Source organism: Ranitomeya imitator, chromosome 1 (assembly GCF_032444005.1).
Source record: "Ranitomeya imitator isolate aRanImi1 chromosome 1, aRanImi1.pri, whole genome shotgun sequence".
In the NCBI taxonomy this organism is placed as follows: Eukaryota; Metazoa; Chordata; class Amphibia; order Anura; family Dendrobatidae; genus Ranitomeya; species Ranitomeya imitator.
Genome location: NC_091282.1, coordinates 515,192,528 through 515,219,972, shown reverse-complemented (window position 1 = coordinate 515,219,972; position 27,445 = coordinate 515,192,528). Strand labels below are relative to the sequence as shown.

The following is a 27,445-nucleotide window of genomic DNA, read 5'->3' as shown; positions in this document are numbered from 1 at the left end:
ATTCATATTCTCTGAAAAAAGGCCAAGAAAGCAAAAATTCTGCCAGGGTATGTAAACTTTTGAGCACAACTGTATGTGAGATCACAATGATAAGTAGTAAAATCAAGTGATTTACATAAAACAACAGGCAGAGTGGTATGAGTATTTAAAGTTTTTGACAGAAGGTAGCATGTAAGGCATTTTTATCTCCCTGTAGTACTCCTTTAAACATTTTATGGCTCTATTTGACACTGTATTGTATTATATATGAATAGTTTGGCACTATTTTGGGACCTATGATAAAGCTGTAGAAATTATCGGGTATACATGTGGTAATTTCCTGATGAAGAAGTAATCATATACTTCAAAACGCATAGAATAAACCACCGTTTTTCATTTCATCACGTCTGGATTTATGTCTCATTTGGCAGCGCGGATAATATCCATAAATTTCTTTTACTCTACTATTTGGGACCTGTTATCCAATTATCCAATTATTCAACCCCCTTAAATAACCAACTATTTGGGGCTCTTTTTTTCCATTTTTGTACTCCGAGATTCATAGCTATTCATTTTTCCTTTAATTTAACTATTTGAGAGTTTGCTTTCTGTTGGATGAGCTATGTTTTTAATGGGATTACATGAGCTACAAAATATGCATAGTTCTTTTTGTACTTTAGTATTTTGAAAAAATGAAAAAAATACATTTGATGGAAAATATCCTATTTGTGTATCTCTGTTTAGAGAGCCATAATATTTTTTACTGCCAATATTCCAATATAAGGGTTTGTTTTGGGGGAATGAGTTGTAATTTGTTTTAAAACAATTTTGGATTACATATAATTTGTTGAACAACTTTTGCTTTTTCTTGCTTATGCCTTATGTAGTGCAAAATTACTAATACAATACGTTATATATTACAGTTTGTTATGATTGCAGTGAAAACTGAATAAAAACTATTTATTTGGAGGGATGGTGAGTTATTAAGCTATATTAAGCACAATTTAAATTTTTATTTGTCCTTAAAAGGGACTTGGAGTAGCAATTCTTTGAAATTTTGTATAATTCTTTGGAATTCATAGTACTTCAAAGCAATAAGAGGTACACTGACAGGTAACCTTTTGGCCAAATCCTAATAAGTGGTATAACAAACACAAACTGTTGTGAGCTTGGAACATTTCTTACACCTTTATCTGGGTAATACATCAATGCCCTGCCACTGTGAGGTAGGTCCCTAATATGATAAAAAGGAACATACTTGTTATTGCTATTGACTAGAGATGATAGAAGTTTTTAAGGTTCTGTTCAACTCGGATTGGCGAACATGCCAATGTTTGCAGAGCAATTTGCCAAACTTATCCGAACCCCATTGAATTCAATGGGAGGCAAAATCAAATGCATAGGCAACGCCCTCAGGGGGGCCCAAAAGCTGTCAACACAGCTCAAAATAGACAGACACCAGGGAAAAGTGGCATCAATTAACCCAGACAACAAATAGTATAATTGAGCAATATGAAAATATGGAATAGGGCTTGGACCAACATTTCTAGCTTAAACAATGATCAGTAACAGGTGGATGAGTGACAGTTGTGGGCCTCGTGCTCTGAGAGCCCTGTCAAATTCAGGCAACACACATGAAGGCAACCCAACTTGGAGTCCAAACATGTCCAAAAATTAGGAACATACACCAGGAAAAGTGTCATCAATTGACCCACAGTAGAAATTTTATAATGTCGCAGCAGTCAGGCATCAAGCATGCATAAGACAAAACTTGAAATCTGGAGATTGACTTGGCCATATCATAATATTTGCCTTAGAATATTCCTGGATTGCTTTAGCAGTGTGCTCAGAGTCATTGTCCATGTATACAATGAAGCGCCACCCAATCAATCTTGCTGTCTTTGGCTGAATCTGAGCAGAAAGTATAGCCCCGTTTACTGCAGAATTAATCTGTCTGCTTCTGCTTCAATCACATCATTGTGCTATTGGAAACCATGCATGCCCATGCCATCACACTGCCTCCACAATGTTTTATGAAGAATGTGGTGTACTTTGGTTCATGAGCCTTTCCAGCCTTCTCTAGACTTTTTTCATCTTTACTCAGTAAGCCAAATCCGAACAATCTGCTCTGGATTAGTCTGACTAGTATGAATATACACTATCTAGCATAGCCAACTTAACATTTAATAAATATATGCATAAAACCAATGGCAGTCAAAAAATAAAGTGCTCATATATACCAGTGCGCTTAATAAAATGGTACAATCTCACCCAGTTGTTATCTCCTGATTCTCCAAAGTTCCATACAGGACTTGGGTAGGTAAGACCGAGATGGGAGGAGGGGGGGAGTTTAGGGTCTAATTTTCCCTGTCGTGCCCTCTGCAAAAAACTCCCGCCCTCACAAGGGCAGTACCCGAGTATAAACCTACTTTGTGGTGCCCATAATAAATATAGCCTCCCTGGGTAATGTGTCTTCCCTTCCCAAAGCGTTTCCTCCCCTGTTCAGGGGGTTCATCAGCAGAAGTTATCCAGGCTAATAGAGGTCTGCTGCAGTGGCAGGTCTGACCTCCCTGTGTAGTGAGTGCCTCAATGTGAGGGTGAAAAAGTCTTTTTTCATCCCAATATTGTTGTGCAGGTTAATCTTAGTTTAATTTGTCTCTTTAATTTGACTCTTGTCTTAATTGGATGTCAAGGTGTCATGTTCCCACTTCTCAGCACGTGACTTGGGGTTGCGCCTGCAAGGGTTAATCTATCTCCTCTCACTCAGTCCAGCATTCAACCTCTGTTCTATACTGCAGTGGGAGCATAAATCACACCCTGACACAGACCACACACCCTGCTTCATACACGCTGCCACCATGCACTATAAGGCTATGGATTCTTTAGAGCATACTCTAAAGAATTCTTTAGTTCAAACTTATTAAAGTTTAAAGCTTTAATAGAAAAGGTACAGTGCTTACAGTAAAACGATATAAAAAAATATAGAAATAAAAGTGACATACAAATATGCAAAACAGTTATAAATATAAAAGGGAGAAAAACTTACAGAAATATCTGAACTTTGCAGTCTGCTTTCTGCTCCCTGAGGGGGTATGAATATGGAATGGTTCACATTAGCTTGGCTTCCCTCAGTCTGTGACCCTGTTTCTATGTGTAAAGGCCTAATTTATAGATTTAACCTGGAGATCAGATTTCTAGACCAGCCTCTCATGTTAATATTCTAATCCTTGGTTTGTGACTGGATCCTCATTATTTTACCAATTAATACATTATTTTTCTTTTAAGACTTTTTGTGTGACCTTTCTCATAGTAAATAGTGTCAGGCTGCAATTGGCATCTCTCTTCAAAAGAGTCAGAAAGTGTGAAATGTTTATTTCTTGCGTAATGATGGTCTGTTTTTCCTTTGACGACATGTTGTGGGTTAACAGCAACAGATTCTATCTGCAAATGCTACACCTGGAATGAGCTCCAGACCTTTTACGTACTTAACTGATGATGGATTAAAGAGGGAATAGCCCATGCAGCCCATTAGGTATCTTTTGAGATAATAGTCCAGTTACCATTGGTATCTTTAAAAAAAAAACAGTTACATATTAAAGATCTGTAATTCTTAAACCCTTACTCCAATTAGGATGTGAATACCCTCCAATTGAAGCTGAGAATCTGAATGTTAAGAACATGTTGATTATATAATTGTATCATGAATATGTTTTGGTAAACATCTATAATGACAAAACTTGTGTCACTGTACAAATATTTCTGCTCCTAACTACTGTATACATATATAGTGCATGTATTAACTAACTCTAAGTACGTGCTGCTTGGAATTACAGTATATGGGCCACTCCCTGTATCTAGCTCCATGTATGTACTGTTTTCCTCTGTGTGGGAAATTCTGTCTGAGAATCATTCTGGTGGTCTCTTTTTTAGTGCTTGGAGATTTAGTTTTCATTGCCGCAGCTGCATGATTTACGGCTGGTAGACAGGCTGAATACATGTGACAAATGCCTGTTTGTTAGGGAATTCCCACATGTATTCAGGCTGTCCAGCAGCCGTAAATCATGCAGCTGAGGTGATGAAAACTAAATCTCTGAGCACTACAAAATACTCAGAGATCACCCGAGCGTGTTCGGAAACACCCGAGCAACAAGTATGCTCGCTCATCACTAGTAATATGACTTTATGTTATGGGTAATAGTAAAGTTGATGTATTGTTTAAAACAAACCCTTTCAAATTTGCTAGTGATTTATATTATAGGTATGGATGTACTAGAACATAGTTCACAGCAGAAGACAGAGCTGTGGGGTTTTCATTTGCATAAAACTTTGTGTGACTGGTTTCTGCCTAAAAAGTTGGCCAATAGAGCTCAGCTCATACACGACTAAGGACATTTTGTGAGACAAATCAAAGGACAATGATCAAATTATTCATGGTTCTTGTCAGCAGCTGCAGAGTAGTGTGTACAGTAAGTGTAGGGTATCTGCTGATGGAGAATTTGGTAGATCGCAGCAGAGAGTTGTGCTTCTGGGATGTTTGGATTGCATTGAGGAGTTATTCATACTCAATTATGAAGCATCAAAATGGTAGATCAGTTTTTAGTACTGCAACCTTGCAGCGCTGGGGTCTTGAGCTCAAATCCCACCAAGGACAACATCTGCAATAAGTCTGTATGTTCTGTTGCGTGGGTTTCCTCGGGGTTCTCCGGTTTCCTGCCACATTCCAAAGACACACGGATTGGGAATTTAGCCTGTGAGCTCTATTTACATACATGATAATATATGTATAGTGCTGCAGAATATGATGATGTTCTATATCAGAGGTCTCAAACTGCATTCCTCAAGGGCCGCAAACAGGTCATGTTTTCAGGATTTCCTTGTACTGCACAGGTGATAATTTAATCACCTACACACATAGTGATTACAGCACCTTGTGCAATGCGAAGGATACCTTGAAAACACGCATGGTTTGCAGCCCTCGAGGAATGCAGTTTGACACCCCTGCTCTATATGTAAGTAAATATAAAAATAATCTAACTGAAAGTTATTATTATTATTATTACTATTATTATACATTTTTATAGCGCCATTTATTCCATGGCGCTTTACATGTGAATACGGGGCATATATAGACAAATACATTAAACATGAGCAGATAACAGGCACACGGGTACATAAGGAGGGAGGACCCTGCCCGCGAGGGCTCACAGTCTGCAGGGGGTGGGTGATGAAACACTAGGAGAGGGTAGGGCAGGTTGCGCGGCGGTTCAGTGCAAAACAGAATTGTAATAGGTTGCCCATGCTTGTACTGTAAAAGTTGCAGTCACTTTCACTTATTTGACGTTATCTATCAAGTAATGTGAATTCCATAGGAATCCAAATTAGGAGAGAGCCATACCGACCCACCCACATGCAAACATATCGTTAAGTAGAAGATTCAGTGTGAAATTGTCCTCCTGTAAAGTCTCTTCCACAAAAACAGCACTGCATCGCCTTGAATTTCTAAAATGCAGTTGCTTATTACTTTTCTATATTTCTACGACACAAAAATCTCTAAAGAGCCATTGGCCAACTCAAATTACAGGCTCTTATTGAGCTTTCCTCATAATCTCATTACTACTGTAATGGCAGCAGCAGAGAGTCGTATGTTAAGGTGTCCGTCGTGTTCACAATGCACAGTGTGGGCAACAACAATACAAATCAATCTCCTGAGCTGCTCTCAGATCATAAGGATATGACACAGGGAAGAGTGCTGGGCTATTGAGAAAGTACAAAACAATGGCACAAAAGCTGAGCACAGAAGCATCTGGCACTGTATTGCTATCTTGTACAACATGTGGTGCTGAAAATCATCATATTTAGTCTCTGACGTGCATAAATGCACTACACTTAATTTTTAATGTCACTACATTGAAATTAATGTTGGTGTTACCTTTGGAGAACAAATATATTTCTCTCAGCCAACATGTTCCCGTATGTGAACCTCTGCCCTGTTGTACATTGTACAATATCTCTAGTTTCTATGAGTGTCATTAGTGTTGCTTTTTTCTTGTTATCTATAATGTCTTGATATTATAGGTTAATAACATATGGTATGGCAGAAGGAAATTGTGCAATTTATAAACCTAGCAGAATTGTACTGCATAGATTTTTATCAATTTGAGTACATTTTCCCAGTGATAATCTATCCAAGAACACTTTGGTGGTGCAAACATGTTTGGTAAATGTACAATTGGCCATTATTGAAGGAGATTTCTGCTAAGGCCATGTTCACAAGTTTAGTATTTGGTCAGTATTTTACCTCAGTATTTGTAAGCCAAAACCAGGAGTGGAACAATCAGAGGAAAAGTATAATAGAAACACGTCACCACTTCTGTATTATCACCCACTCCTGATTTTGGCTTACAGATACTGAGGTAAAATACTGACCAAATACTGCAGGTGTTAATAGAATACCAGAATACCAACTGCCTGCTTATATTCATACTAGATGGTGGCCTGATTCTAACACATCGGGTATTCTAGAATATGCATGTCCGCATAGTATATTGCCCAGCCACGTAGTATATTGCCCAGTCACATAGTATATTGCCCAGCCACGTAGTATATTGCACAGCGACGTAGTATACAGCATAGAGCATATTGCCCAGCCACGCAGTATATTGCCCAGTTACATAGTATATTGCCCAGTGACATACAGCACAGAGCCACGTAATATATTGCCCAGTGACGTAGTATACAGCACAGAGCCACGTAGTACATTGCTCAGTCACATACTATATTATTTGATCCCATCACAGAAGAAGAAGTCTCCAAGCTCCTCTCCTCTTCTCGTCCGACTACATGCACCACCGACCCCATTCCCTCACACCTCCTCCAGTCTCTCTCTCCAGTCGTCACATCTCACCTAACTACAATTTTTAATCTCTCCCTCTCCTCTGGCATTTTCCTCTCCTCCTTCAAACACTCTGTCATTACACCATTACTAAAAAAAAACACCCTTGACCCATCATGCGCAAACAACTACAGACCGGTCTCCAATCTCCCCTTGATCTCAAAACTCCTGGAGCACCTAGTCTACTCCCGCCTTACCCGTTACCTCTCCACTCATTCCCTCCTAGACCCTTCACAGTCCGGGTTCCGCCCCCTACATTCAGCAGAAACTGCACTCATCAAGGTGACCAACGACCTTCTGACTGCAAAATGTAATGGTGACCACTCTCTGCTCATTCTCCTCGATCTTTCTGCAGCTTTCGACACTGTTGACCACCCTCTCCTACTCTCTAGGCTCCAGTCACTAGGCATTAAGGACACTGCTTTCTCCTGGTTCTCTTCCTATCTTTCTGAACGCTCCTTCAGTGTTCTGTTCTCTGGCTCCACTTCATCTCCTCTTCCTCTCACTGTCGGGGTACCTCAGGGCTCAGTCCTTGGCCCCCTTCTCTTCTCCCTCTACACGGCCCCAATTGGACAGACCATCAGCAGATTTGGCTTTCAGTACCATCTTTATGCTGATGACACACAACTATACACGTCAGCCCCTGACCTTACCCCCGCTGTACTACAGAATGCCACTGACTGTCTGTCTGCAGTCTCTAACATCATGTCCGCTCTCTATCTGAAACTCAACCTCTCCAAAACTGAAATTCTTCTGCTCCCGCCTTCTACTAGCCTCCCTAAATCTGACATTTCCCTCTCCGTGGGTGGCACCATAATAACGCCTAGGCAGCAGGCATGCTGTCTGGGTGTTATGTTTGACTCCGATCTCTCCTTCACCTCCCACATACAATCTCTTGCCCGCTCGTGCCGCTTACACCTAAAAAACATCTCTAGAATCCGCCCTTTTCTCACCATGGAGACAACAAAAACTCTCACTGTCGCCCTAATCCACTCCCGCCTGGACTACTGCAACTCTCTATTAATTGGCCTCCCCCTCACGCGACTTTCCCTTCTCCAGTCCATCCTTAATGCAGCAGCCAGGGTTGTCCATCTGGCTAATCGTTACTCGGACGTGTCCGCTCTTCGCCAGTCATTACTCTGGCTGCCCATTCATTACAGGATACAATTCAAAGTACTTGTTCTCATCCACAAAGCTCTCCACAGTGCGGCACCCCCTTACATCTCCTCCCTCATTTCTGTCTATCGGCCTAGCCGACCGCTGCGCTCTGCAAACGACTTTCGACTAACCTCTGCACTAATCCGTACCTCCCACTCCCGACTACAAGACTTCTCCCGCGCTGCGCCCATCCTCTGGAATGCTCTACCCCAAGATATTAGGACCATCCACAACTTGCATAGTTTTAGGCGCTCGCTCAAAACTCATTTGTTCAGAGCGGCCTATCACATTCCCTAATCAGTCATTTTATGTTTGTGTGTGTAGCCCATTCACTATCTCCATCTACCCCCCACCCCCTGGCTGGACCATCATTGTAAATACATCATTGTAAATACACACCTGTACTTTGTATCTCCCCCACCTCATTGTAGATTGTAAGCTCTCACGAGCAGGGTCGTCTTATTTTGTGTTTGAAACTGTTAAACTGTGAAGCACTGCGGAATATGTTGGCGCTATATAAATAAAGATTATTATTAGGGATGAGCGACCTTTACTTTTATAGGATCGGGTCGGGTTTCACGAAACCCGACTTTTTTAAAAGTCGGGTCGAGTGAAATCGGCCGATCCTATAAAAAAGTCGGGGTCGGGGTTGGCCGAAACTCGAAACCCAATGCAGTGCATTGGGTTTCCATGGTTCCCAGGGTCTGAAGGAGCGGAAACTCTCCTTCAGGCCCTGCGATCCATATTTTAGTGTAAAATAAAGAATTAAAATAAAAAATATCGCAATACTTACCCTCTGACGCGCCCTGGTACTAACCGGCAGTCTTCCTTCCTTAGAATCAGCCTTCCAGGACCTGGCGGTGACGTCGCGGTGACGTCGCGGCTTGTGATTGGCCGCGCGGCCGCCCATGTGACCGCTCGCGTGACCAATCAGAAGCCGTGACGTCACCGAAGGTCATTCAAGCGCTGATTCTTAGGAAGGAAGGCTGTCGGAAGGAAGCAGGGCGCTTCCGAGGGCGAGTATATACCTAATAGGAATCTGAATTCTTTAATCTGAATTCCGATACCAATTCCCGATATCTTAAACATATCGGGAATCGGTATCGGGATTCCGATTCCAGATTCAAAAGATCGCCGACTTCATGGCCGACCCCACACTGGGGTCAGGTCGGGTTTCATGCGACCTTGCCAAAAGTCGGCGACTTTTGAAAAATCTCGACCCGTTTCGCTCAACCCTAATAATTATTATTATTATTATTATTATTATTATTATTATTATTATTATTATATTGCCCAGCTACGTAGTATATTGCCCAGTCATGTAGTATATTGCCCAGCCACGTAGTATATTGCACAGCCCACGTAGTATATTGACCAGTCACGTAGTATATTGCTCAGCCCACGTAGTATATTGCCCAGTCATGTACTATATTGCCCAGCCACGTAGTAAATTGCACAGCCCACGTAGTATATTGCCCAGTTACATAGTATATTGCACAGCCCACGTAGTACATTGCCCAGTCACATAGTATATTGCCCAGCCACGTAGTATATTGCCCAGTGACGTAGTATATTGCCCAGTGATGTACAGCACAGAGCCACGTAATATATTGCCCAGTGACGTTGTATACAGCACAGAGCCACGTAGTATATTGCCCAGTCACATACTATATTGCCCAGCTACGTAGTATATTGCCCAGTCATGTAGTATATTGCCCAGCCACGTAGTATATTGCACAGCCCACGTAGTATATTGCCCAGTCATGTAGTATATTGCTTAGCCCACGTAGTATATTGCCCAGCCACGTAGTAAATTGCACAGCCCACGTAGTATATTGCCCAGTTACGTAGTATATTGCACAGCCCACGTAGTATATTGCCCAGTCACATAGTATATTGCCCAGCCACGTAGTATATTGCACAGCGACGTAGTATACAGCACAGAGCATATTGCCCAGCCACGAAGCATATTGCCCAGTTATGTAGTATATTGCCCAGTGATATACAGCACAGAGCCACGAAATATATTGCCCAGTGATGTAGTATACAGCACAGAGCCACATAGTATATTGCCCAGCCACGTAGTATATTGCCCAACCACGTAGTATATTGCCCACCCACGTAGTATATTGCACAGCCCACGTAGTATATTGCCCAGACACATAGTATATTGCCCAGCCACATAGTATATTGCCCAGCGACGTAGTATACAGCACAGAGCATATTGCCCAGTGACGTAGTATATTGCCCAGTGACGTAGTATATTGCCCAGTGACGTAGTATATTGCCCAGTCACGTAGTAAATTGCCCAGCCACGTAGTATATTGCCAAGTTATGTAGTATATTGCCCAGTGATGTAGTATACAGCACAGAGCCACGTAGTATATTGCCCAGCTACGTAGTATATTGCCCAGCAACGTATGTCACAGGTTAAAAAATAAAAAATAAACATTCTCACCTTCCAATCCGAGGGCCTCTTGTAGTTCTGTTGCCTGTTCGCCAGCTTCCGGTCCCAGGGTGTGATGACGTCGCAGTCACATGACCATGATGTCATGGCCGGTCCTTGTGGCGCAGGACCTGTGATGACGTCGCAGTCACATGACCGTGACGTCATGGAAGGTCCTTGTCGCATACCATCTTTAGCACCGGAGCGGCGCGAGGAGGGGGAAAGGCGTTGGAGGGTGAGTATATGATGATTTTTTATTTTTTTTTATTATTTTTAACATTAGATCTTTTTACTATTGACGCTGCATAGGCAGCATCAATAGTAAAAACTTGGTCATACAGGGTTAATAGCGGCGGTAACGAAGTGAGTTACCCGCGGCATAACGCGTTCCGTTACCGCTGGCATTAACCCTGTGTGAGCGGTGACTGTGGGGAGTATGGAGCGGGCACTGACGGCAGGGGAGTAGGGAGGGACTAATCGGACTGTGGCCGTCACTGATTGGTCATGGCAGCCATGACAGGCAGCTGGTGAGACCAATCAGAAACTTGGATTCCATGACAGACACAGGCCGCGACTGATTATCTGTGACAGACAGACAGACGGAAGTGACCCTTAGACAATTATATAGTAGATATTAAAATGAAACTGTTGTTTTGACATTTTGTAAAAAGCAGGCCGCTTCCAACATGAGGGGTCAGATTTAATAAAATGTATGATAGAAATGTGTGTCACCTATAACACAGATATAGTTTTACTTTTCTAGTTCATGGGCAAAGATGTCACAAATTTAGTAAGATGTTTATGCCTCTAAATAAATTTGCAGCACGTCACTACAGCTTACTTTGGACTTTGACCAACGTTTTCAATGACGATCAACGTAAATGCCCCACAATATGTCTATTTTCTATACTTTCCCCTTCAAATGCTTTCATATACTTATTTCTTGCACTTTCAGAGAACTGGCAATTTTGAAAAGGTTACAGTAATCAAGACATGACAAGATAAAAGTAGAAATTGCATTTTTCATGAGAAAGTGGAAAATTCAATCACAGTTACTGAAGAACTGGCTATCAAAAATGCATATGTCTTTCTATGTAACTGCCAGTGACAACATTTAATATTTGCATAATAAGAATGTTAAGCAGTGGAGCACTTATTAAAAATGCATTACATCCCTACTTTTTCAGTGATACATCATACTAACTGACAACCGTTCCACTACAGTATGATCTTCAGCATTTAATTACACAAAAATCCTATAAAGCCTACATAGCACTACGCAATTTATCAATAATAAACCTATATTACGTTTGACCTACCTTAGGGTCGTGTATTCCAGAAAGCTCCTCATAAATTTTTTCCCCTACCATGACAGCTGCCAAATTAGCAGTATATGTTGACAGACAAAACAAACAAAATATAGCCCACAAATTCATAAGAAATCTTCCAGTCCAGCATTTTGGAGTTTTGATAGCAGCTGTCCTGCCAAATAATATGGCATAACACACATTTAGTGCAGATGAGAAAGAAAAAACTTTGCTACGATTTCGGCCATTTGGGGTCATACCAAAAGGGCTTTTCCATTCATAAAGCGTTAGAAAAACAGCAGTGATATGAAGAGATACAAAGATCCCCAGCCACATTGTCCAATGAAGTGGCCACATAAAAGCTCCAATTGGTGCTGCTGTGTCTTTAGTCCTTACTAAGATACCTAGACTTGTCGAAAAGAAAGGACTTGTAAAATCGATTACTTGGCTTCTTGCTGTATTAATGCTAAATGAGGTCACAGCCATGTGAGCAGTGCCACTGAGAAGGTCTCCAACAAGTCCTGTCCAATGACCATTCTTCCACGCCCCGTACTTGCCATCACCAACGATATATAAATCAAAGTCAAAGTTTAAATCTTCTGCCAATTTTTCCAGCAGATCAATGCAATAACCATAGCAACACTTTTTATACTCAATTGGCACCGAATCATTGCCGCTTTGCAAACTTTCGAAAAGACTGTCTAATACTCCCGAGTCATTAGTCATGGGATCTAAGCAAAGCTGTCCTGCTGGGCATTGGCCATCGCCATCTACATTTCTTGTAAAGACAAATGGAGGTTCAACCAAAGTCACAACTTTGAGGTGCAATCTTGCTGGCTGTTGGTAATGACTTTTGTGCCTCTGATTCTGATCTGGCCACAGTCCATAATCCATAATTATTTTTTCATTTTGCCAGCTTCCAAGTCGAGTCCACATAGGATTTCCCACAGGATCATGTTGTAAGTTCCAGATGAAATAATGATTTTCTGAGTTGATAATCGAAGAGTCTTTAACTTTGATATGACCACTAACACCACTGAAAGATGTGTTGGTCAAAAACCTGTGAAAATAAAATAAAGAATTAATTAATAACAAGTTAAAGCTTATTATAATAAAGAAAATCCAGATGTGATACACTTTAGAGAATTAATTCATTCTTGAGTAACTTAATGCGAATTTTTTGGTTTCACCTTCCCCATTACTATGCAAAACTATTAGTGATTAGCAAACATGATCGAATAAGGCGCTATGTGTACTAATCGAGAGTCTTCGGCGTGCTCAAAAAATATGTTTGAGTCCCCACGGCTGCATGCCTCACGGCTGTAAGACAGCTGCAACACATGCAGAGATTGCTTAACAAACTGGCAATACCTGTATGTGTTGTGGATGTCTAACAGCCGTGAGACATGCAGCCGTGGGGACTCAAACATATTTTTTGAGCACGCCGAAGACTCTCGGTTAGTACACAAGCATGCTCGGATAACACCTTATCTGAGCACGTGCTCTCATCACTAAAAACCAACTCACAGACCAGAGAAACATTTCATAGTTTTAATGTTAAAAGAAGACACAAATTTGTTCTGTTCAACCAATTTTCTAATATGTTGATTAGTGGGAAGGCAAAAATATCATGCCACAAAGGTAATTTCCATATTTTATAAATTTCTATACTACTTTGTATATATATCAATAAGACTATTTCCCGGGATCAACATCTCATCACAGAATCTGGTATTCGTATACTGTAACATTATAATTACCATGAAACACATATTGGCCCTCTTTTAAGCTGTTTAGTGATACAGGCACAGCAAGTTGTGAAAGAGGGTGACATGGAATGGTTTTACGAGAAGATGATAAAATCTTCTTAACGCAATATATAGTGGATGCCTCCGTGTCATCATTGCAGGCCTAGGTGTAAAAATATCATTACACAGATCTCTGTACTGTACTGTCCCTCCACATGTTTGCACATTGTAAAAAAATCGCCCCTAAGCCTTTGTTTTTCCAAACAATATAATCCCAACTTTACTAAACTTTCTGGATATTGTAGTTCACCCATTCCATTACTAACTTGGGTCGCTCTTCTCTGTACCCGCTCTAGTTCTGTTCTGTCCTTTTTATATACTGTAGCCCAAAATTGTATTCTAAATATTCTATCGGGCCACACTAGTGACTTGTAAAGAGGCTAAATTGTGTGTTTGTCATAAGCATTTAGTCTCTTTTGATGCATTCTGTGACTATATTTACTTTGTCAGCAGTTTTAAATTGGTGACCTGGTAATTTTATTTCTCTCATCAAAATTGTGCTGGATAGCAATTTACTACTTTGTGTATACAATGTCTCTTTACAATTATATGCCACCAGTGCACAAATCCATCCAAAATGTTTTGATGGTATAAGCATATTTAGAATGTTCAAAACTGGTATATAGAGTTGGGCAAGCAAATTCAAGTGGAATTGAATTCTTGAATTTTGCAAAAGTTAGTATTCTACTGAATTTTTGTATTTCACTTTGTGAGAATTCCAAATGGAAAACAAAATGTCAGCATTTTGCTGAAATATAGAGGGACATAAAAAAAGTTAAAAAAGAGTGAAAATTTCACTGTTCACCTACTGTCCACCTTAGCTGCATGTTCTCCCACATGTGGTCCTTGCTGCCTCATTTTACTGCAACCGCTTGCTGTAACGCAGAGCCTTTTAAAGTTTTGCCAGGATTTCAGGACATGCATCATACGGTCCTCACTGCCTCTGTTTACTGCAACCGCATGCTAAAATCCACCACCTGTTAAGATAGGCCAGGATTTCAACGACACCACCTTACAACGTGCACTCTGTGCCGGGGCTTCTGCTGCGATTAGGCCTGATTTGCCATCCTGGGCATATTTGTGGCAAAGGTTCAGCCTAGTGTGAAAATACCTGGAGTTTCAGCATGTGGCATCAGTACGAGGATGCACAGAAGACTATATGTGGGACAATGAACAGAAGAGGTAAGTATTGTTATTTTTTTCTACACCTTATATTTACCATCCTCTGGAGTCATGAAGAATAAATTAAATCAAATTTCCTACTAAAATCTGGTGGGCTTGGCAAATTCAAATCTTGTAAGATCTGCTCATCTCTTCTGGCCATTATTGAAAGTAATTTCTGAGAACAGATGGAAAACCAACTTGCATATTCTTAAACAGCAATATATAACTGTAGAAAAAGTCAGGAACTCATGACCCATGTTTCACCTGCTTTTTCCATCTGTACATTGCATTTTCTATTAGTAGTCCTCTAATTATTATCTGGCAGCAGTTCATTTCATGGGTGAACATTATAGTGTTCGACAGCTATGCTTTTTGAGTAGAACAGCTGTTGATGCAAAGTGGCTGCTGGAGCTCCTATATTACTAACTTGATTTATGATGAGCAGGGAAAAGTATTACCTGAAAAAGTAGCACCTTTGAGCCACTGCTGTTTCATCTGTGTACTCACTTATCACAAGTGATTTATGCTTCCTTTTCTGGCCAGAATCTGTAGCATGTGTTGACCATGAACTGGAGCAGCTCAGATTTTGGTACTCCACTAGTACTGTAGTAATATTGCCCCAAAATGTTGCAACATTTCAAAAAGTCACAGATGACAGTATATAACACGTGCACATTTATAAAAGATTATTATCTCAGCACAGTTTTTTTTTTAACACATCCAATTGTGAAACAAATTATTCCAAGATCAATGGACTACAAGTGTACTTTGTTTCGGGGAGAATCCCTTCAAGGCTTAATTTATATTGGTCTGCACTGGTGACAAAATCTTTTAAAATAATATCTACAGAAGTAGAGATAGGTATGGCACTCATCAGAAACAAAATCTGAACTTTATTTCGGAGAGAAATACATACCTATTTCTACTTCTGCTGGGTGTTTCCTGCAGGACTGTGCTTTATTGCTGTACGGTGCTGAGTATCATCATATTAAATTATAACCTTCTTTAGATAGAAATAGAGCGGGAATGTAGTGCCAATATTTTCTACGCGTATACTTTTTTCAAATAAATTATGTTAAAATATTCAATTATAAAAAATATCATGGCAGTCTCAATAAATTGGAGAAAACAGCAACCATGTAGGTTGCAAATGCTTGCCAGCAGAATCACAACACAAGTAGACAGCTGGCCCAGTATCGCAATATATGCCCATTAACAGTTTGCATTATAGGACTTTCATATTGTATGAGAAATTGAGTATTTCACCTTTGATTTTATTTATAAATCTATAAAAAATGATGTCAGCAGCTGCACTAGACCTCAACAAGACTTTAAAAAATAAAAAATAGCATGTAACATAATGCAAATCTGATAAGAGCATTTCATACTTTAAAAGGGAGTGAAAAGTAGTAGAATATTAATAAGTGAGACTACCAAGAAAAAATGATTGCTTCTTTGCTACAGTTTCCTAAAATGTATGAAATCCAGTAACCAAGGAATAAAAGAACCTTGAATACTCTAAAATACTAAAAGCGCTAATATTTGCCAAGGTTGTCTCTACTGCATACTGACTTAAAAGTAATCATAAGCAGGATTTGACCCTGAATCCACTGATATATCACTTACTAGGCTACTTACTGCAGTTTCACTAAAATCAGTGTTTTATCAGCAGGATATTATCAGTAGAGAGCTAGTTGTCTCATGCCATGTAGTCCTCCTAATCTGTCTAACCCCCATATTAAGCAGCATTCTGTCTATGTACAGTGTCTACAGAAAGAGTCAAGTCAGTGACATGGGGCTTAGGGCAGAGACAGACTGCCGTATTTGTCACGTGAGGATCGCACTGTAAACCTCATATTGGCAGTCTGCTCTCCTGATCTGAGCTTGGCAGCTGTATAGAAATACACAACGCTGTCATTTTCAGGTCGGGAGAGGTGCCGGTCCAGTCACTGAAATGTGATGCGATCTTGGCACGAATTAAACGGCGGTCTGTCTCTGCCCTTATAGAAAGATCAGTGTTTAGAAAATGTCTACATCTGCAGCAGAGAAAACAGTGAGTTTACTAAAATGACAGCATGCAGTCCAGTAAGTGATACATCACTAGAACCAGGGTTCCGGCCCCTACTTCATGCTGCTCTCAGATAACATAGCAGAAACCAGGTAACACTCCCTAAAATGGTAGTAAAGAGTTACACATTCAGTTATTTGGGGTGTAGTATAAATAGAATGTGATCTTTTTGTAGATCTCACTTGATAATAATACTAACACTGATAGAAAGTGTTAACAAGCTGTATTAAATGAATAAACCATAAGGGGCTTGAACATTTAAAAGGCAGCATTCGCAGGGGGAGTTATTTCATATTGTACATTAATAAAGCTGTCAGACACTTTCTAAATATAAATGTCAAATGCTCCTGTCATGTCTGGTACTAGTAATTGGCTTTATATCCCAGCACTCATAGGCAAGGAGACACTTTACATGGATCAAATGACAATGCATGTTCCAGATCAGGAGCTCATGACTTCTGAAGACATCCTATGAATATGCACTATAACTTTTAACCCCCGGGCAATTTTCCATTTTGCGTTTTTTCCTTCCCTTCTCGCAAGAGCCATAACTTTACTTTTCCAGCCATATAGCCGTATGAGAGCTTGTTTTTGTGGGATGACTTGTACTTTTAAATGACATCATTCATTCTGTCAGTGTGTGAAAATTGTACCCATTGACTTGCATGGACGACTGCAATCCTATTAATGCATGCAAGTCATGCTTGCTGGGATTTTTCAGTCTGAGGAAGAACTTGGACATGTGCATGGCCCCATAGAATAATAATGGTCCTAGTGCGATTCCATAGTTTGTTGGATCACACTAGGACCGAATGTACGGTCGTCTGCACAAGCGCTAAGTGTAAAATGTTCACATTAATTGAAGTCTGTGCACACCTAAGGTATTACAAATACATTAAAAACAAACATAGCAAGAAAATCACAGCATTATATTATTCGGACATATTTTTGGTGTGGCTTTTTTAAAAATGTTTTTTTATGTATTTATATTGCTACACATTTCAATATTTCTAATGCACAAGCTTCAATTAATGTGGTTCTTTTTCTACTTTATTATACATTGCTGTTTTGACACATGGTTTGCTGTTATGAACTGGTGGTTTAGAACCACAATGGACCTGGTGGTTAAGAGCACACAAAATGACCTGATAGTTACTAATAACATAGGACGAGCTCTGAGACGTGGGAACTCTGCTGACCGCAATCCCTAATCCTATCACACCACACTAGAAGTAGCCGTGGAGCGCTCCTGACCAGACCTAGGCGCCTCGGCACAGCCTAAGAAACTAACTAGCCCTGAAGATAGAAAAATAAGCCTACCTTGCCTCAGAGAAATTCCCCAAAGGAAAAGGCAGCCCCCCACATATAATGACTGTGAGTAAAGATGAAAATACAAACACAGAGATTAAATAGATTTTAGCAAAGTGAGGCCCGACTTACTGAATAGATCAAGGATAGGAAAGATAGCTTTGCGGTCAGCACAAAAACCTACAAACAACCACGCAGAGGGCGCAAAAAGACCCTCCGCACCGACTAACGGTACGGAGGTGCTCCCTCTGCGTCCCAGAGCTTCCAGCAAGCAAGACAAACCAAAATAGCAAGCTGGACAGAAAAAATAGCAAACAAAAGAAACACAAGCAGAACTTAGCTTATGCAGGGAAGACAGGTCACAAGAACGATCCAGGAGAGAGCAAGACCAATACTGGAACATTGACTGGAGACAAGGAGCAAAGAACTAGGTGGAGTTAAATAGAGCAGCACCTAATGACTTAACCTCAGCACCTAATGACTTAACCTCATCACCTGAGGAAGGAAACTCAGAAGCCGCAGCCCCACTCACATCCACCAGAGGAAGCCCATGGACAGAACCAGCCGACGTACCACTCATGACCACAAGAGGGAGCTTGACCACAGAATTCACAACAGTACCCCCTTGAGGAGGGGTCACCGAACCCTCACCAGAACCCCCAGGCCGACCAGGATGAGCCAAATGAAAGGCACGAACCAGATCGGCAGCATGAACATCAGAGGCAAAGACCCAGGAATTATCTTCCTGACCATAACCCTTCCACTTAACCAGGTACTGGAGTTTCCGTCTTGAAATACGAGAATCCAAAATCTTCTCCACCACATACTCCAACTCCCCCTCAACCAAAACCAGGGCAGGAGGATCAACGGATGGAACCACAGGTGCCACGAATCTCCGCAACAATGACCTATGGAATACATTATGGATGGAAAAAGAAGCTGGAAGGGTCAAACGAAATGACACAGGATTAAGAACCTCAGAAATCCTATACGGACCAATGAAACGAGGCTTAAACTTAGGAGAGGAGACTTTCATAGGAATATGACGAGACGACAACCAAACCAAATCCCCAACACGAAGTCGGGGACCCACACAGCGCCTGCGGTTAGCGAAACGTTGAGCCTTCTCCTGGGACAATGTCAAATTGTCCACTACATGAGTCCAAATCTGCTGCAACCTATCCACTACAGTATCCACACGAGGGCAGTCCGAAGACTCAACCTGCCCTGAAGAGAAACGAGGATGGAAACCAGAATTGCAGAAAAACGGCGAAACCAAAGTAGCCGAGCTGGCCCGATTATTAAGGGCGAACTCAGCCAAAGGCAAAAAGGACACCCAATCATCCTGATCAGCAGAAACAAAGCATCTCAGATATGTTTCCAAGGTCTGATTGGTTCGTTCAGTTTGGCCATTTGTCTGAGGATGGAAAGCCAAGGAAAAAGACAAATCAATGCCCATCCTAGAACAAAAGGCTCGCCAAAACCTCGAAACAAACTGGGAACCTCTGTCAGAAACGATGTTCTCCGGAATGCCATGTAAACGAACCACATGCTGGAAAAACAATGGCACCAAATCAGAGGAGGAAGGCAATTTAGACAAGGGTACCAAATGGACCATCTTAGAGAAGCGATCACAAACAACCCAAATGACCGACATCTTTTGAGAGACAGGGAGATCCGAAATGAAATCCATAGAGATATGTGTCCAGGGCCTCTTCGGGACCGGCAAGGGCAAAAGCAACCCACTGGCACGAGATCAGCAGGGCTTAGCCCGAGCACAAGTCCCACAGGACTGCACAAACGAACGCACATCCCGCGACAGAGAGGGCCACCAAAAGGATCTAGCCACCAAATCTCTGGTACCAAAGATTCCAGGATGACCAGCCAACACCGAACAATGAACCTCAGAGATAACTCTACTCGTCCATTTATCAGGGACAAACAGTTTCTCCGCTGGGCAACGGTCAGGTCTATTAGCCTGAAATTTTTGCAGCACCCGCCGCAAATCAGGGGAGATGGCAGACAAAATTACCCCCTCTTTGAGAATACCCGCCGGCTCAGGCAAACCCTGAGAGTTGGGCACAAAACTCCTAGGCAGGGCATCCACCTTCACATTCTTAGAGCCCGGAAGGTACGAAACCACAAGGTCAAAACGGGAGAAAAACAGCGACCAACGAGCCTGTCTAGGATTCAACCGTTTGGCAGACTCGAGATAAGTCAAGTTCTTGTGATCAGTCAAGACCACCACGCGATGCTTAGCTCCTTCAAGCCAATGATGCCACTCCTCGAATGCCCACTTCATGGCCAGCATCTCTCGATTGCCAACATCATAATTACGCTCAGCAGGCGAAAACTTCCTGGAAAAGAAGGCACATGGTTTCATCACCGAGCCATCAGAACTTCTTTGCGACAAAACAGCCCCAGCTCCAATCTCAGAAGCATCAACCTCGACCTGGAACGGGAGCGAAACATCTGGCTGGCACAACACAGGGGCAGAAGAAAAATGAAGCTTCAACTCCTGAAAAGCTTCCACAGCAGCAGAAGACCAATTGACCACATCAGCACCCTTCTTGGTTAAATCAGTCAACGGTTTAGCAATACTAGAAAAATTATTGATGAAGCGACGATAAAAATTAGCAAAGCCCAGGAACTTTTGCAGACTCTTCAGAGATGTCGGCTGAGTCCAATCATAAATGGCCTGAACTTTAACAGGGTCCATCTCGAAAGTAGAAGGGGAAAAAATGAAACCCAAAAATGAAACCTTCTGAACACCAAAGAGACACTTTGACCCCTTCACAAACAAAGAATTCGCATGCAGGACCTGGAACACCATTCTAACCTGCTTCACGTGAGACTCCCAATCATCCGAGAAGACCAAAATATCATCCAAGTATACAATCAGGAATTTATCCAGGTACTCTCGGAAGATGTCATACATAAAGGACTGAAATACTGATGGAGCATTGGAAAGCCCGAATGGCATAACCAGGTACTCAAAATGGCCCTCGGGCGTATTAAATGCTGTTTTCCATTCATCGCCTTGTTTAATACGCACAAGATTATACGCACCACGAAGATCTATCTTGGTGAACCAACTAGCCCCCTTAATCCGAGCAAACAAATCAGACAGCAGCGGCAAGGGGTACTGAAATTTGACTGAGATTTTATTAAGAAGGCGGTAATCAATACAAGGTCTCAATGTACCATCCTTCTTGGCCACAAAAAAGAACCCCGCCCCCAATGGCGACGACGACGGGCGAATATGACCCTTCTCCAAGGATTCCTTTACATAACTCCGCATAGCGGCGTGCTCAGGCACAGACAAATTAAATAGTCGACCTTTAGGAAACTTACTACCAGGAATCAAATCGATAGCACAATCGCAATCCCTATGCAGAGGTAGGGCACTGGATTTGGGCTCATCAAATACATCCCGGTAATCCGACAAGAACTCTGGGACCTCAGAAGGGGTGGATGACGAAATAGACAGAAATGGAACATCACCATGTACCCCCTGACAACCCCAGCTGGACACAGACATAGATTTCCAATCCAATACTGGGTTATGGACCTGTAGCCATGGCAACCCCAACATGACCACATCATGCAGATTATGCAACACCAAAAAGCGAATATCCTCCTGATGCGCAGGAGCCATGCACATGGTCAGTTGGGTCCAATACTGAGGCTCATTCTTGGCCAAAGGCGTAGCATCAATTCCTCTCCATGGAATAGGATACTGCAAGGGCTCCAAGAAAAACCCACAGCGCCTAGCAAACTCCAAGTAAATCAAATTCAGGGCAGCGCCTGAATCCACAAATGCCATGACAGAATAGGATGACAAAGAGCAGATCAAAGTAACGGACAAAAGAAATTTCGACTGTACCGTACCAATGGTGGCAGACCTAGCGAAACGCCTGGTGCGCTTAGGACAATCGGAGATAGCATGAGTGGAATCACCACAGTAAAAACACAGCCCATTCCGGCGTCTGTGTTCTTGCCGTTCAGCTCTGGTCAAAGTCCTATCACATTGCATAGGCTCAGGTTTATGCTCAGATAATACCGCCAAATGGTGTACAGTTTTACGCTCACGTAAGCGTCGATCGATCTGAATGGCCAAAGACATAGACTCATTCAGACCAGCAGGCATAGGAAATCCCACCATGATATCCTTAAGGGCTTCAGAGAGACCCTTTCTGAAAATTGCTGCCAGAGCACATTCATTCCATTGAGTGAGCACAGACCACTTCCTAAACTTCTGACAATATATCTGTACCTCATCCTGACCCTGACACAGAGCCAGCAAGATTTTATCTGCCTGATCCACTGAATTAGGTTCATCATAAAGCAATCCGAGCGCCAGAAAAAACGCATCAATATCACATAATGCAGGATCTCCTGGCGCAAGGGAAAATGCCCAGTCTTGAGGGTCGCCACGTAATAAAGAAATAATGATCTTTACTTGTTGAACTGGGTCACCAGAGGAGCGAGGTTTCAAAGCCAGAAACAGTTTACAATTTTTTTTAAAACTCAGAAACTTAGCTCTATCTCCAGAAAACAAATCAGGAATAGGAATTCTAGGTTCTAACATAGAATTCTGAACCACAAAGTCTTGAATATTTTGTACTCTTGCAGTGAGATGATCCACACAAGAAGACAGGATTTTAATGTCCATCACTACACCTGTGTCCTGAACCACCCAAATGTCTAGTGGGAAAGAAAGACAAAACACAGTGCAGAGAAAAAAAAATGGTCTCAGAACTTCTTTTTTCCCTCTATTGAGATGCATTAGTACTTTGGGCCTCCAGTACTGTTATGAACTGGTGGTTTAGAACCACAATGGACCTGGTGGTTAAGAGCACACAAAATGACCTGATAGTTACTAATAACATAGGACGAGCTCTGAGACGTGGGAACTCTGCTGACCGCAATCTCTAATCCTATCACACCACACTAGAAGTAGCCGTGGAGCGCTCCTGACCAGACCTAGGCGCCTCGGCACAGCCTAAGAAACTAGCTAGCCCTAAAGATAGAAAAATAAACCTACCTTGCCTCAGAGAAATTCCCCAAAGGAAAAGGCAGCCCCCCACATATAATGACTGTGAGTAAAGATGAAAATACAAACACAGAGATGAAATAGATTTTAGCAAAGTGAGGCCCAACTTACTGAATAGACCGAGGATAGGAAAGATAGCTTTGCGGTCAGCACAAAAGCCTACAAACAACCACGCAGAGGGCGCAAAAAGACCCTCCGCACCGACTAACGGTACGGAGGTGCTCCCTCTGCGTCCCAGAGCTTTCCAGCAAGCAAGACAAACCAAAATAGCAAGCTGGACAGAAAAAATAGCAAACAAAAGAAACACAAGCAGAACTTAGCTTATGCAGGGAAGACAGGTCACAAGAACGATCCAGGAGAGAGCAAGACCAATACTGGAACATAGACTGGAGGCAAGGAGCAAAGAACTAGGTGGAGTTACATAGAGCAGCACCTAACTACTTAACCTCGTCACCTGAGGAAGGAAACTCAGAAGCCGCAGCCCCACTCACATCCACCAGAGGAAGCCCATGGACAGAACCAGCCGAAGTACCACTCATGACCACAAGAGGGAGCTTGACCACAGAATTCACAACAGTTTGCAGTACTGTCGTATACATTTTTTCTATTTTTTTCTTTTGCAGTATAGTAATATGTTTCTGAAAGAAACACTTTCATCAGAATGTTTATGCTCTTAATAGATTTCAGTCATGATACTTTACAGCACTATGTACTTACAATTGCTCATTTTGCCCTTCTACCCAGCTACTTCTTCCCTTTTCCATTAGCTGTATGACATCATGTGAATAAAAACTGGCTACAAAAGTTTAACTCTTATTATAACCTCTATGAAGAAACATGGAGTTTCTTTTCTGTGCATCAATCATCATTAGAACTACAATTCTATATCAATGCAATGTCCCTGGCAGGGTGGAGGAGCGGATCAGCTAGGTCTGGAGTTGAAGATGGAGATGACTCATGCAGGGAAAAGAGCAGAAAAAAAAGAATTAATTGGGTAGAAAAGCAAAATGAGTAGAGATGAGCGGACACCTGGATGTTCGAGTTTGGCGGGTTCGACCGTACAGTTACAAAAAGATTGGGTTTGGGTACCAGAACAGTACCAGACCTGAATCTGAACCCAGACCCCATTCACTTGAATGAGGGGCCCGAACATCCAGTGTTTTCCTTGCTGTCATTTGCATGACAGAGCGGCAAACAATGCTTCTGAACGGTGGTGAAATACTCACCGCCGGTCAGAGAGCCATGGTTATGCTGTCAAAAGACAGCATGAGCACACAGCTGTGATCAGAGGTATAAAGTATACCTCCAGTCACTGGTGTCAGCTGATTGGACTACCGCTCCCATCAGCTGACACTGGCTGCCGCTAATTACAGCGGGAGCAGGAGTTGCTGATGAGAGAATTCATCAGCTAGTTACTGAGCTGTAAATAAATAACAAAATAAAAAACGCATGGATTGCCCTGTATTTTTTATAACCAGAAAAGCAAAACTCACAGCTAGGGGCTGCAACCCCCAGCTTTCAGCTTCAGCAAGGCTGGTTATCAAGAATAGAGAGGTTCCCATGCCGTATTTTTTAATTGTTTAAATAATTAATTTTAAAAATGGCATGGTATACACTCATTTTTGACAGCCAGCTTTCCTAAAGCAGACAGCTGGAGGCTGGTACTCTCAGGCTGGTAAGGGGCCATGGATAATTGCTCACCCAGCCTAAAACTAGCAGCCCGCAGCTGCCCAGAAACAACGCATCTATTAAATACACCAATTCTGGCATTTTTCTTGGCTCTTCTCACTTGCCCTGTAGTGGTGGCAAGTGGGGTTAATATTTGTTGGGTTGATGTCACTTTTGTATTGTCCACTGACATCAAGTCCATGGATTACTAATGGAGAGGTGTCTATAAGACACATATCCATTACTAATTTTATAGTTGTATGGTAAATAACAAACACAGTTATACTTACCTGGGGGGACCTCGGTGAGATCCCCGCTAGCACCGTGAGATTTTCTTATTTTGTGAGACTTTCTCGCGGTGCTAGCGGGGATCTCACCGAGGTCAGTGCAATTCAGCCAGGCTGGGAATGCAACTTCAGTGACTGGATGTAACCTCAATGACATCACTGCTGACGAGGTGATGCCACAGGAGACGAGGGATTCAGTGGAATTAGATGTTAGGTGAGTATAACTGTGTTTGTTATTTTTAAATAAAAAAGTTTATTTCAAATAAAAGACTTTATTCTGGCTGTGTGTTTATTTACCATACAACTATAGGATTAAAAATGGATAAGTTTCTTATAGACAAATCTCTACCATTAATAATCCGTGGGCTTGATGTCACCAGACAACTCCACAAATATTAACCCTATTTGCCACCACTACAGGTCAAGTTGGAAGAGCCGGTCAAAGTGCCAGAATTGGCAAATGGCCTGCCATTTTTAGGCTGGGGGGAATACCCATGGCCCCTTACCAGCCTAAGAATACCAGCCCCCAGCTGTTTTGTAAAAAATGCGGGGATCTTTATACCTTCGATCACAGCTGCCCACTGATGCTGTCTTTTGACAGCATGGGAACCATGGCTTTCTGGCCGGCGGTAATGCTTTCACCACTGATCAGAAACGTTGTTTGCCGCGCTGTCATGCATATGACAGCATGACTAACACCCAGTGTTTGGGCAGCCAAACCCGAACAGTAACTTGGACTTCATGGTGAAGTCCGTGTTAGGTGTCGGTGTCCGAACAGTAAGTGTGCAGTATGGACGACGAACTTTACTGTTTGGGTTCACCCATCTCTAAAAATTAGCAATTGTACACATTGTTATATAATATGATGATTGCAATACGTGAAGAGGATAAAAACTTTGATTGGCGTGCTCTTTTTCAATTGTACTCATTTTTTTATACTAGCTCAATCCTAATATCTGCTGATTACTTTTATAAAATTGTGGGACAACAATGTAGCACACTATTAAGCCATACCTGGATAAGTATTGCCCAGAAGTAAGATTCAGACTGTCTCTGCTCATGCAGTTCATTGTGCTGGGAATAAGAGCCAACTCTGGTTGATCCATTGTCGCAGTGGCAACGGCTCTGGCTATTAATTCCATTGCATCCTGCACATAGTGTTCAAAGTAGGAAGCAGCAGTTGTTCCATGAGCAATCAGACCTAACGGTAATCCTTCAGTCCTAAGTTCATCAACATTCTGCGAGTCTCCAAAAATCCAATAAAATTCTGGTAATATTATTCCATATTGCGTAGTTGTTTCAAAAATCCGTCTTGTGTCTTCCATATCACAACCAAACATAACAATAGTGGACGTGGTGTCCTTTATACTCTCCAGGTTGTATTGTAGATAGCTTATAATGTCATTTGTCAGTGTGAGATTTATAGTAATATTTAAAATTAATCCAAGATGAAACCTAGAATTATTCTGTGCCAGAATGAGAAAATCTGTAATATTCCAGTCTTCTTGGCATAGGAGTATGCTATAGTTGTACCAGTTGTTCATTGTAAGGATGGAGAGCGTGACATCGGCATTTGACGTTAGGGAATTTTCAATGCTGAGCTGCAGGTGAAGAGGATTCTGCATTGAAATAAAAAGCAAATGTTAAGGTTTTTAGTTTGAAAATGCAATTCTTTATTATTACATCCCTACATTTAAACTGCAAGGAACTCTTCATTAAAATACATGGCACAGTTTGCTTCTATGAGTCAACTTTCCTAAGATCAGAGCTCAGTTTTTGTTGTCATTAAATTGTTGGAAGCCACTTTCACACTACATCAAACGAAAGAGTGCTAAGCACTGAGGAGTCTATCTATCAAAGTATCCATTCTTTGCTTTTAAGCATCAGTCAAGGCTCTGGCCAGGATTCAAAGGCTAAAAACTGACTACAGCATAAATTTCACTTCAATGCTAGTCTTAGATTATATATAACAGCTCATTTGTACCAATGTTTCCACATCATTTGCGGATGTCCAAACTTATTGTATTATTCCGTCTTACATTTCACGGTCACTTTTTGGAGACTACAGCTGTAAAACCAGTTAAAATATTAAAAAATGTTTTCAACTGTAGCTTGTTAAAGAAAAAAAATTGGGAAAATGAGCACAAAAATTAACTTCTGGCTTACAAAATATTGCCAAATTTATTATCAGGACCACCATTTATCAACAAAGGATATTTTACTTCATCACTTATATGTGCATATTTCGAAGATTTCTCCAATTTCACCAGCTTATCTATTTACAAAAGCTGATTACAGGGTGTC

The 27,445-nt window shown here is 41.6% G+C and overlaps 1 protein-coding gene across 1 annotated transcript in view; it reads right to left on the bottom strand.

Moving 5' to 3' along the window:
* The window catches only part of GRIN3A (glutamate ionotropic receptor NMDA type subunit 3A), a 930,574-nt gene that overhangs the window by 549,286 nt on the left and 353,843 nt on the right, over positions 1 to 27,445 (bottom strand). The window contains exons 3-4 of the mRNA XM_069766589.1: positions 26,156 to 26,760; positions 11,795 to 12,842 (exon numbers count right to left, since the gene is read on the bottom strand). Coding sequence (XP_069622690.1) covers positions 11,795 to 12,842; positions 26,156 to 26,760 — 1,653 coding nt within the window. The remainder of the gene's footprint in view (positions 1 to 11,794; positions 12,843 to 26,155; positions 26,761 to 27,445) is intronic.